This window comes from Paralichthys olivaceus, chromosome 21 (assembly GCF_024713975.1).
Source record: "Paralichthys olivaceus isolate ysfri-2021 chromosome 21, ASM2471397v2, whole genome shotgun sequence".
NCBI classification, from domain to species: Eukaryota; Metazoa; Chordata; class Actinopteri; order Pleuronectiformes; family Paralichthyidae; genus Paralichthys; species Paralichthys olivaceus.
Window position 1 is genome coordinate 10,559,676 of NC_091113.1, and position 12,336 is coordinate 10,572,011.

General features: G+C 43.1%; 2 protein-coding genes across 3 annotated transcripts; one reads left to right on the forward strand and one right to left on the reverse strand.

The window, feature by feature from the left end:
• The first annotated feature begins 74 nt into the window (after positions 1–74).
• On the forward strand, positions 75–9,247 carry rhot2 (ras homolog family member T2). Of its 2 annotated transcripts, none has more exons than XM_020083420.2 (19): positions 75–271; positions 1,204–1,262; positions 1,596–1,677; positions 1,787–1,830; positions 2,510–2,563; positions 2,672–2,724; positions 2,973–3,081; positions 3,260–3,361; positions 3,489–3,587; positions 3,674–3,782; positions 3,872–3,992; positions 4,201–4,285; positions 4,411–4,556; positions 4,677–4,777; positions 6,437–6,567; positions 6,710–6,790; positions 6,892–7,014; positions 7,529–7,731; positions 7,997–9,247. In XM_020083420.2, exons 1-19 carry the CDS (start codon positions 235–237, stop codon positions 8,112–8,114), a joined length of 1,857 nt encoding a protein of 618 aa, XP_019938979.2. In that variant the 5' UTR covers positions 75–234; the 3' UTR covers positions 8,115–9,247. The 2 variants fall into 2 exon arrangements, with proteins under 2 accessions (XP_019938979.2, XP_069373326.1); XM_069517225.1 differs by having other exon boundaries at positions 80–271; positions 2,462–2,563.
• Positions 9,248–10,567: 1,320 nt separating this feature from the next.
• On the reverse strand, positions 10,568–12,296 carry h1-0 (H1.0 linker histone). Its single transcript, XM_020083570.2, has one exon. The coding sequence runs from the start codon at positions 11,728–11,730 to the stop codon at positions 11,131–11,133; it is 600 nt and encodes a 199-aa protein (XP_019939129.1). The 5' UTR covers positions 11,731–12,296; the 3' UTR covers positions 10,568–11,130.
• Between the last annotated feature and the right edge of the window lie 40 nt (positions 12,297–12,336).

Genomic DNA, 12,336 nt, shown 5'->3' on the forward strand with positions numbered 1-12,336 from the left:
TTGTGTTTACATTTCAAAACAATCCGTACTGATCATGAAGCAGAGCTGCGGTTTGTCCGGCAGGGGGCGTCTTTTCACCGTCTCCTCCCTGACCCGGAACAACATGGTTTCACCTTCGCCGTGGAGCGACGGACGCTCACTCGGGCTTCAGCTGGAAATTTGACTTTCAGATGAGAGATAAATGTCAGTGTAGCTCCGCGGCGCGTCTGTCTGTTGTCCACGCTCAGAGGAAACATGAAGCAGGACGTCAGGATCCTTCTCCTGGGGGAACGTAAGTCTCTTCCGCTGTTAGCCGACCGCAAGCTAAGAGGCTAGCAAACATTAGCTGCTGAAGCTAGCTCACTAACTTGGAGCGGAGTTGACCAGGGTGACTCCCGGTGGCTTGTTGGTTTAGTCTAATAGATAAACATACGTACATGTGTGTACATGTTTCCTCCTTTGCTTTGAATTTGTCATTAAATGCTTTTTTCTCATTTAAAATGTTAGTTTCCGCTCGTGCTAGCATAACATAGCTTCGAGAAACTTTGCGCTTAAAGTTGTTGAATGTAATTTTCCGTTTTCTAACTTATAATCTCAGAATTACACGATAGATCATTGTGTTTTTGATTCTGTATAATAACAGATCCAGTGCGTTTTGATGTGTTTCATATCATTATGACACATCTGTTGTGTTCAGGATAGTCACGCCTTAGTTCCCAGTTTCATTTGACATATGCAAACTAACACAGGATCAACAGTGCAATGAAAGGTGTCGACAAGGAGAGACCCATCAGCTCAGCAGTGCAATAGCTCAATTAAAGTGAAAGCAAAGGCAGAGAGAGCTCATGATAAAACAGTAAAATACAAAAGTAGAACTTTATACATTCCAAGGTGCAGTGTGACATTCGTTGCAAATGAAGTAACAACTTTAACTTTGGAGTGTGTGTGAATAGTTATTACATCGCGTGTGTATCAGCTGTTTCACATGTTTCCAATAAAGAGCAATGAAAGCTGCAATAAAGCAGCATCGTGCCATGTTAACAAGCAGCACTTCAGTCCGCATCAAGACATTTATGGGAATTCAAACACAAGGTTCATGATTTATTGTCATATGCACAACAATGACATTTTGCTGAGAGATGTCAGCTAACATGTTAGCTGTGATCCATGTGTCTCCCAGTGGCAGCTGCTCTCTTACCCTCTTCACATTAACTCTGTTAACAGCCAAGGTGGGGAAGACGTCACTCATCATGTCTCTGGTCGGAGAGGAGTTTCCAGAAGAGGTAAGTGTCCCTGCAGCTGTTTACCACTGGTGAGATTCTGCACAGGTTTCACTTTCTGAAGAGCAGCTGTTCTCAAACTGGGAGCTCTTTTAACCACGTGACCCCTGAGATGATTATAACAGATGAGCAACAACACCAGTTGTCATATTACGGCATCACAGGAAACACTGAGGCGTGTGCACACAAGTTAGTTTGACTACATTAAATGGTGAATGCACATATCCTGCAGAATTGTTCTGTTTGTACGTATAACGGTAGAAAAGGTGTGTTTGTATTATAGGTGGCTGTGGCCTGACAAACACATGACTGACAGTACATTTGTGATCTTGACAGGTTCCCTCCAGAGCTGAAGAAATCACCATCCCTGCTGATGTGACTCCAGAGAAGGTGCCCACACACATAGTGGACTACTCAGGTAACATCACGTGTAGGCTAACACCTACTGCTGTCATTACTGATTGGTCTCCATGCTGGTTGCACGTGTGGGTCTGCGTGACACAAATGTTTGTCTTTAACCTCGACAGAAAAAGAGCAGAGTGATAAAGTCCTGAAAGATGAGATCATCAAGGTAAACTCACCTTACTGCACCGACAAACACTCTGAACCCAGGGTTTGAATTAAGCATGAACAACCTTGAACAAGTCAATTCATCATCAACTCTATAAAAGTAGTTTCCCGTAAGGCCGTCTGAAACTCTGCAAAACAAATGTTGCCAGACATTTTACCAAAGAAAAGCATGTTTTTGAAGGTCGTGTATTGTAAGTATAACATTCAACACTCGCAGAGGACATGTCCACTGACGTTTTTAAGATGAAATAACATTATGAGCCTGGTTCTTTTCTGCCTCTGGCTCCAGGGATTAATGAACATACACAGACACCTTTAGATTGTAACAACACCTGAATCAGTACTTTTTACTTGTGATTAGTCAATGAGTCATTCTTCTTTCCTGCTGTTTATAATTTTCATCCCCATGTGAAGTCCATCCATCCGATATCTTCCACTCATCCGAGCTCTGGTTGCAGACGTAGCCGCCCAAGTAGAGTATTCCAGACATTCTCTCCCCAGCCATGCCCCCCCCAGCATTACTGCTGACGCTGCACCTAACCTAATCTTGCCCTTACTCATGAACTCACTTAAACTTAATTATCACACGTCTTTTTAAACTGAAGTGTGTACAAACATTTCAATTCTAATAGGTTGAACGGAGAATGTCTGATTTTGATATGAAGTTTTCGTCATCACAGGCTAACGTGGTCTGTGTCGTGTATGATGTCACCAATGAGGACACAATAGATAAGGTAGTAACCTCCAGCTTGGTTTCCATGGTCTCCTGCTGTGTTTTATATTTAATTAATTCATTTAAAATATGCACTACACTGTGTTAAATGCTGCCTCTTGCTTTTCAGATCAGAACTAAATGGATCCCTTTAGTGAACGGAGACGCAGAAAAAGGGAACAAGTATGTATTAGCTGTCATTGGGTGTGAGTTTCTCTGGCTTTACTTGACTCATGAACTTTGCTCTCCTTCAGACTGTTTGTATGAAACTTGGCAGTCGAGGAATTCCAGCCTGTTGTCGTGTTCAGTCATCCCTGATGTTTTACGCAGTATTTGAATTTAAAACTGATTCGTCCTGAGTTGTGATTTATTGTAACAAATCTTCATTGGGTGTTGGTACTGAGTTTACCTGTCTTCACATGTTGTATCAGAATTCCCATCATCCTTGTGGGAAACAAGTCTGATCTGCGCTGCGGGAGCTCAATGGAAACTATCCTCCCCATCATGAACCAGTTCTCTGAGATTGAGACATGTGTGGAGGTAACACTGAAGTCTAGACGTTTCCATTCTGCTTATCTCTGCATTCTGTATACACCTGCTGACTCTACCTCTATGATGCACGTGTGGTCGCTGGGTCTCACGCAAATATTTACACATGCGCACACAATCTGGCTTTGTTGTATCTGAAATTTTCCCTCTGCTGTTTTTCTTTTTCAAGTGTTCTGCGAAGAACCTGAAAAACATTTCAGAGCTGTTCTACTATGCACAGAAGGCAGTTCTTCACCCCACTGCTCCTCTTTACGACCCTGAAGACAAACAGGTCAGCCACTTTTTTTGTAATGTGATACCAGCTGCTGAGTCAGCCTGCGTGTCTTCCAGTCCACTTTTTAAAAAATGTGTACATCCATAGAATTGAATGTTTTTTGTCCTCCGATATTTCCCCACAGTTGAAACCTTTATGTGTCCGAGCCCTCAGCAGAATATTCTACATTTCTGACCAGGACAATGACCGTATCCTCAGTGACACTGAACTCAACAGATTTCAGGTGCCGCTTAAAATCACTGAACATAATGTTTTCTTGACTATTATGTGAACCAAAAACAGAGTTTGCTATAAATATCTTTTTTGTAGAAATCTTGTTTTGGGAATCCTCTGGCACCTCAAGCCCTAGAAGACGTGAAGACAGTAGTTTGGAAGAACACAAGCGACGGAGTCCAGGACAATGGCCTGACGCTTAATGGTAAAAATCCTCTGTGAATGAGAACATGCATGTTGTTGCAGAGCCACACTCATCTGTAATGAACTTTTATTGTCTCTCTTCTCCATCAGGTTTTTTGTTCCTTAATACATTATTTATCCAGAGGGGCCGACATGAAACCACGTGGACCATCCTCAGAAAGTTTGGTTATCATGACAACCTTGAGCTGACTGATGATTACCTTTATCCTGAGTGAGTCTTACCACGGCCTGTTGTCATGACAGCTGGAAAATGTTATTTTAATGATAAGTGGTTTTTAGCAACATGTATTGAAATGATTGAGAGCTTAAATCTCTCTCTGTGTAATCTACAGTTATCTGTCCCAGACCTGCTATTATTATGTCATTTGTACTAAAATGCCCATGTACTTTAATATCTAATGTCGTTTTTGTATTGTCAGACTACGGGTTCCTGTCGGCTCCACCACGGAACTCAATCAACAAGGCCACCAGTTCCTCCAGCAGCTGTTTGACAAGTACGATGAAGTGAGTTGTGTTTCACGCTGTCTCTGGCCACATTTTCCCAGTGGACTCTAAAGTAGAGATGTTGATGTTGTGGGAAATCTTGATGGAGGATATAAAGTGTACTTTTTTTTTTTATTCTTTCGTAGGACAAAGACTCTGCCTTGTCACCGTCGGAGCTTAGGAACCTGTTTTGTGTATGTCCCTACATGCCGTGGGGGGCCGAGGTCTACATGACTGTGGCGACCACAGACGACGGCTACATCACCAACCACGGCTACCTCTGTCAGTGGACGTAAGTATCTCCCTCTGCTGTTGATAATACGACTGTAAGCGTGTTCTATGTTAACACTGTAATGCACTTTAAACTCTACACTTTTAAAAGCCCATGTTTACTATGCGCTTTCACATGCAGGCTTTCTGCATACCTTGACATCCACCGTTGCCTGGAGCACCTAGGATACCTAGGTTACCCTATCCTCACTGAACAGCAGTCACAGACTTCGGCTATCACAGGTGTGTGTGCATGTGTGTGTGTGAGAGAGTGTAAATCGTAGTTAATTCAGACAAACTGCTTGTAATTAGAAAGGTTAGGGCCATTTATCTGTAGAGACTCACTGTACATCCTTGAAAACCTGAGCACTGTAAGAGGATTATCAATCTTAATCCACATAATTTACATACATGTGCGTTTGTCCTTGAGACGTGAGCGAGTAGTTCATTTATCCTGGGAGTTTGTAAATTGCACGTCTATGCTGTCATGCATGGTTTGAAGTACAATGCATGTTCCGCACACAAGATACTGAAGATGTTTTTTTCTTGTGATTAGTGTGATTAATGATTAAATTAGGGATTCAGACATGAGCTAATATGAGGAACAGTAGTACTGGATCTGTGTGCAGACGTGAACCAGTGTGAGGACGGTTTTCCAGGAAAGCTTTGACAAGATTAGAAAGTGTGATGTAATGTTTCTGTGTAATCATTCTGTCTCCATCTCAGAGGTCAGGACCTTCAGGTGACCTTACAGGAGGTGGTAGAGATTTGTAAATCATCTTTTATTATGTAGTGCTATTAATTGTTTGTCAGAATTTGGTACAGTCCAAATCCATGGGTTGGTTCAGACCTCAATGTTTGAGCCAAAGTTCAGTTCATATCACCTGATACTTTTTGATTGTGCCCAAGGGATTGTATTATCCCTCTTGAGCTATTTAAATAAGCTTAGACACATGCAGTTAATAGTCAAACAAATAGGTGTATTGTTTACAGAATATATAGCTTGTCCTAACTTTAAATAGAATATACATTTTCAAATTTGTGTGTCTTAGGGGTGATTGTGAAATGAAACGTGAGTTAAGTAAACTAAGCTCCAACTGCAGCAGTGGCAGCAGGATGGGGTATTACAGCCCCGTTTTCCCGTATCATTGTACAAGTTTGCAGATGTTTACAGTCTTGGGTTCTGCATCACTTCAACCTTAGTTCCACGTGTCCTAAAGAGGCCGCTGTAAAAAGTGAAGCACTACATCGGCAAACCATTCACTCACACAGGTGTAATACACACCTGCAGCATATCTGCATTATTATACACTACAGGGCTTTACAGGTTCACTTAACTCAAGTTAAAATTCAACATACGCTGGAGGTACATTTTACTTAAATGTGACATTTGTAATTAAATAGCCTTCATCTAAAGTTACAGCCAGAGAGTGTTACTGATCATTAGACTTATTCGAGGGAAATCTCTCTTTTCTTACCAATGTCTTTTTTCCACACAATTAGTTTCAATTCCTTTTGTGCATAACCACAATTTACTCTCACCAGGAGAGAACCAACTTGTCTGTATGTAGAAGAACTGAAACAGCTCCTGTATCAGGTCGATCTCTCTCTGCTGGTTTCTGGAGTCACATCCTCCCGTATGGCCTTTTTCAGTAATGATGTTGGTCTCCCACCTCAGGGCTATTAATATTGTCCCGCACTATTACACTGTGTAGAAAACATCACATTTTCTTACTTCACTTAGCAAGTGGTGGAAATTGGAAAATCAAAGACCATTTTTCATTTTCATATTTGTTGAGTTAAGGCCGGTGGGGCGCTGTGTTTTCTCAGAGGCAGAATGACAGTCCTGTGTGTTTGTGTGATTGGTTTATATTTTGCATCTGTTCTTGTTTATGTGTGCAGTGACTCGGGACAGAGAGGTGGACCTGGAGAAGTGCCAGACACAGCGGTCAGTGTTTCTCTGCAAGGTGATCGGACCGCGGGGGACGGGCAAGACAGCCTTTCTCCAGGCCTTCGTGGGTCGCAACGTTGAGGTATGGCGCCATCTGCTCGTCTGGAGCTGAAAATGTCAAATGTGTAATTATTGAATTGATGAGCTTTTAATACAGTAGTTTCCATCATTAACAGTGAAGCTGAGACGTAACCGTTTTCCTGTTTTGTTTGTCTTTTGAATAGAAAACAGTAAATCCCAGCAGTGCCTTCTCCCCCTACGCCATAAACACTGTCCAAGTCAGCAAGCAGGAGAAGTACCTTATTGTAAGTAGCTCCCGTCATGATCCTAATGAGGAATTTCCACCTCTGACCTTAACTTAAATCTCAGTGCCTCACAAAAAATCAATGTTCTCCCCTCCATGCAGCTCAAAGAGGTGGATGTAGAGGCGGAGTTCCTGAAAGCATCAGACGCCTCCTGTGACGTTGCTTGTCTCATGTATGACACCGGTGACCCACATTCCTTCGACTATTGTGCCAGTATATACAAGGTCAGTCACAACAAAGGTTACAGGGGCGTTTAAGCCAAATTTCATCTGAGAAATAACTAAAAAGAAATTGAGTTGAGTATTCATAGTTTCAGGTTTCATTTATTAAAATTTGACCTGGCAGGAACAGCCTGTGAATCTGTTTTAATCATAAACAACAGCAAAGATCAAGAAAAGCTCCAGAAATAATCAACTCAGAAGAGCACGAGGAATAAAAGTGTTTGTGTCTTTTGGTACAACTATGTGTTGTTTAGAAGAGGAACGTTTTGTCCTGTTGTGATATATATTAGTGGAATAAAAGGCTCCGGTTACTGTCTTGACTTGAATATTCTCAGACACTTGACACCCACAGGAAGTAAGAGACCAGTAAATAAACAAATTTAAATCCATCTTGCAATTTTGACACATTGTGTAAACATGATCAAAGTGATTTTTCTTTGGTTTATTTATAATGTATCTGAATTTCATCAGAAACCCCTTGAAAAAGTAAAGTTTTCACATTTTCTTTTTTCCTCAGCAACACTACATGGAGAGCAATATCCCATGTGTGTTGGTGGCTTCCAAAGTGGACCTTTCAGAAGTGAAGCAGCTCCACGGGATGACCCCAGCAGAGTTCTGTTATAAACACAGACTGCCTCCTCCGCTGCCCTTCTCCAGCCTGTTCCTCGACTCCTCCAGCAAGAGCATCTACACCAGGCTTGCCTGGGCAGCGATGTACCCGTACGTTCTAGTAGAACAAATTCAATCAAAGGGGTGTTGGGGTATTTTTCAACCTGAACCCTGTGTTTATAAGCAGAATAACAAGTAGAGCCTTTTTCTGGATATTTCAGGAACTGAAGCAGTTGCCCCATAAGTTTAAATTGTAACCACTAGATTGAAATATACTGGAACCCCCTTTTTCAGAGTGATAAACAAAGATGTCAAATCAGCCAAACATTTGAAATATTGAAAGTATCTGACACTTGTTTTCCCCTCCCTCCTCCAGACACCTGAATGGTTCAGACATGAGCAACACATCCTTCTGGCTGAGAGTGGCACTGGGCTCGGCTGTTGTGGCAGTTTTGGGCTTTGCTATCTACAGAGCTGCTGTGAGACTGAAATGACCAAGCACCAGCTGAGCTTTTATGTTTGATTTTGTTTTCAAAATGAGGCACCGTTTTATCCATCAAGACCAAACCTCCGAAACTAGAGACATTTCACTTTTCACCACGGAGGCTTCCAGGAAACTTATCATATCTCTGCCTGCCTTTGTCTGACCTCCCCACTTTGTCCGACCCTCAGTCAACAGATCGCACTTGGATTCAAGTGGTCCTATTGTTCTCCTCGATGCAGTGCACAGCTTTTTCTGCCTTACATTGTCTAATCAGGCCAAGTAGGAGTTAGCCTATCTGCGCTCGGTACCGCTCCCGTTCATATTCAAAAAGGTGCTTTATCAAAACAGAGGAATTGGACAAAGACTTTAAAGTCCAGTCTGCGTCTCCCCCCTCAGTTATCTGTAAGTTAATAGTGAGTTCAGAGAGTTTTATATACATGCAGTGTTTCTTACTTATAACAGAGAGATGCCAAATTGAGGAGACTGAAGAACCAAAGGTCACGAGCACATGAAGCATTTTCAACAGAGAGGACATCCTGATTGGCTGCTGCTGAACCTCCTCAGTGAACAAGAGACCACAGACACAAGATCTTCATTTCTTAGGGGCCAAATAATGAGCAATAATCATAGCATGTTAGTTGCTTCTTGGGTAAACCGTTTTGCCTGAGAATGAAATGGCTTGAATCTAATTGTTGAAATGTTCCTCGCGGTGCCTCCTCTGATCTGCTGCGGCATGGAGAGGTTTCTCTTTGTGCATGATGATAAATGGCAGTTTGCAAAAAAAAAAAAAAAATAGAAAGAAATATTTTCTCCTGAGACAAAGCGAATCTTAAAATGATATAATCTTAAAGAAAAGATCTGGTCCTATCTGCGTTCACTCCATCTGTTCACACTGAAATCAAATTCAATTTAAACCAGACTGAAATAGATTTGTAATCTGTTCTCTTTTTTTTTTCTATTCTATTCACATGTACCTGACACTGTGCATACGCGTTACATGACTCTCCATTGTATTGTTCTGTTGCTAAATTTAGCTGGTGACTTGCTGTTTCTGCAGCTTTTAAAACCTGACTGTTTCCTCTGCAAGAGTTAGATGCTTAATAAAAGACCAGACCGGGTGGGAGCTTCCACCCAAAAGACAAAGCGACGTGTTGAGATGGGAAATGTGTTGTGTTTTCCTCTGGTGTCTGTTGGATCGTTTTAATTTCATCATCATCCCCTTGTTGCAGCATCAGAATGTTTTCATGCTGATTATGAATGATTTTTATCTCATCTCTGCCAAGATCCTGTCTTCATTGCTGCTTGCTGTCGATCAAACTTTGTGGAAGGATGGAACACAGGCCAAGACGTGACCCGTTAACTTTTGGAGCAGATCGATTAATTGGGCGGATCCAGGATAAAAAAAAGTTCACTTCTTTAGCATTGTTGTGAATTTCTCAAGAAAAAAAATGGATCACCATATTCATGAGTGTTTAAAAGTAGTGTGGAGCTGCTGGATTCAATTTAAAGCAACCGTTGGGCTTTGGAGACCATATGTGCTCCACTTTTTCTTTTTGATACTGAACTATTGGACAAAATTTTCAGACCTCGGATACCAAACCTGTTTTTAATGATTTAGTATTTGTATTTACTCTACAGTCATACGTCGCAGAGGCATCTCTGGAAGCCATGCAGCTAAAATCTCATGTTGGACTTGACTTTCACCTGCTTTGACTCCAGCAGGTCCCGTTCACTGCGAGGAGTTCCTGCAAGACGCCGCAAGATGGCAGTATTGCCCCTCAGGTGAGAGGCGGTGGGTGTGTCGGGGGGGGGGGGGGGGGGGGGTGGAGCTCATCCCTCAGGAACATGGATGCTGGGATTTGGAGTTTGGGTCTGTGTGTTTATTTACTACTAGTTCATGCGTGTAATGATACAAATATGAGTTGAATGTATTTCTGAGGCCATAACTCAAACCTCAATTTATTCTATTCCCTCAAGATCTGTTGTTTCTATGCAGGTGACTCTTAAAAAGGAATTTCAAAAAGTCAATAACAGAAAAAAATCCCTTGTCCTCAGACTGGTTTAACGGTAATAAGCACATGTAGACTTATGTGCATATAGCTCCCATTTCCAATAGCATTTCAATCCTGGATATCTATGCTTTTTCCTCAAAAGACATTTCTATAAGTCACGCATATAAATAGTAATTGGTTAAACAGTTATCAGCTCAGCTATTATGCGTTATGGTATTAAAAGTTCAATGCTCCCACTTTATAGACATTTTCTAAAAAGGTGTCTTTTGCGGCAGGATAACTACGTTCACATGTAGATCTCAATAAAAGTACACAGCGTGTGTAAAGAGAAGCAGAGTGGCATCAGGCCTGTTAATCTTGGACAGGACACATGCAGTATGCTCCCTCCAGTTCGTTCCATCACCTTTACGCACGCGTAAAAGGCACACAATAAGTTGACACGACCACTTGGTAGAAGATGACGAGGGTTTAATGAGTGGCGGTACAAACAGTCTTTAAAGGTGACTGAACACAGTGGAGGGGTGGGTATGAGGAAATGTACAGAGTGGAGCTTGAATGGCAGCTATGGAGCCTTTAGGAAAAATCTCGCTGACATCCACCGCCTATAGTCTGTACATTGTCATGGCTCAACAATGCGCACTATTCAAACGTGTATTTCCAGTGTGACCCCGTGCACTAACAACTAGTCATCAGTTCAACTGTATTTACAATTTCTTTTTTTTACCTTACCAGCAAAAAACCCCAGATCCTCAGTCTATAGTATCCAAGGATCAGACAGAGAGTAACATCATCATCATCATCATTATAATAATAATTATTATTAATAATAATATTATTAACGCCAAATAAGAATGGTCACAAATGTTTCTACAGCATCTTTAAGCTATAGTGCAATGGAGAGAAAACTACTGGTAAAAAGAGCATAAGTTTGCATGGGACCTTACAAAAATAATACATATAAGAAAACATTTCCTTCAGTATTTACAGTGACTGTGTCTCTCTGTCAGTGTCCTTTCACTTCTTCTTCGCCGTCTTTGCTGCCCTTTTCACCGGCTTCGTCTTGGGCTTGGCCGCTTTCTTCGCCGGCTTCGCCTTGGTCTTGGTCGCCTTGGCTTTCTTTATCGGCGCCTTCTTGGCTTTCACCGGCGTCACCTTCTTCGCCACCTTCTTCACTTTCTTAGGGGACGCCTTCTTAGGCTTCTCCTGCGTCTTGACCACCTTCTTGGGCTTGGCCACCTTCTTGGGCTTGGGCACCGGCTTGGCCGCCCTCTTCGGCTTGGGGGACACGGCCGCCTTGGTGGTGGGGGGCTTCTTCTTGGTGCCCTCTGATTTGGCCAGCCTGAAGGAGCCGGACGCGCCGGTGCCTCTGGTGTGGCACAGAGTGCCGGCTTCCACCAGCCTCCTCAGGGCCATCTTGATCTGCAAGTCGGCGGTCTCGCCCACCTTGTAGGTCTTCCTCACGTACTTCTGGATGGACTGACGGGACGCACCGTTCCGGCTCTGGTCTTGCAGGATGGCCGCACGGATCATCTCGGAGTACTTCGGATGAGAAGCGTTCTTCTTGGGTTTAGCTGCCTTTTTGGCTTTGGCTGGAGCCGCTGACGTCTCTGCCATGGTGACTTTTCTTTTTGTCTAAGTTGACCAAAAAAAGAAAAAGTCCTGGAGATGTAGTTTCAGTCGGGTCCTGTCAGCTGGCAGGGAGAGGGGAAGAAAACAAAAACGCACAGCCACGAATAAAGCTTTTCCTCGCTGGAGAAAAAAAAACCTGTCACACCTTTAATTTATGATGCAAAAAAAGTATTGTTAGGATCGTCCACGCGAAGTGACGCGTCCGTTCCGTGGATCACTTAAGCGTCTTATTCCACAGGCGCTCCAGCGAGCCTATGAAGCCTATCTGCGGACGTGATTGAGAACAGCAACTGCCAGCAGCTGATCTAGCGGACTCCATGGAACTGGCGCCGTCCTGTTTGTGTTTCTTCGCCGGCAAACTCGCGTCAAATGTAGAGCCCACGGCGCCGCACCGGTCCACGGAGCACCGCGGGCCGGTAGCAGGGACATTGGGCTTCACGGGGACACGTCGCTTCCAGTCGGTTGTCGCCGGCGAGCAACTTTTATTCCGGGAAAACCGGCCGGAAGGAGCGCGTGTCGCCAACAATTTTGCACAATTCGCGTTAAATTGACCCAAACGGACGGCACGTGCGGGCCCACCACCCCACGCAC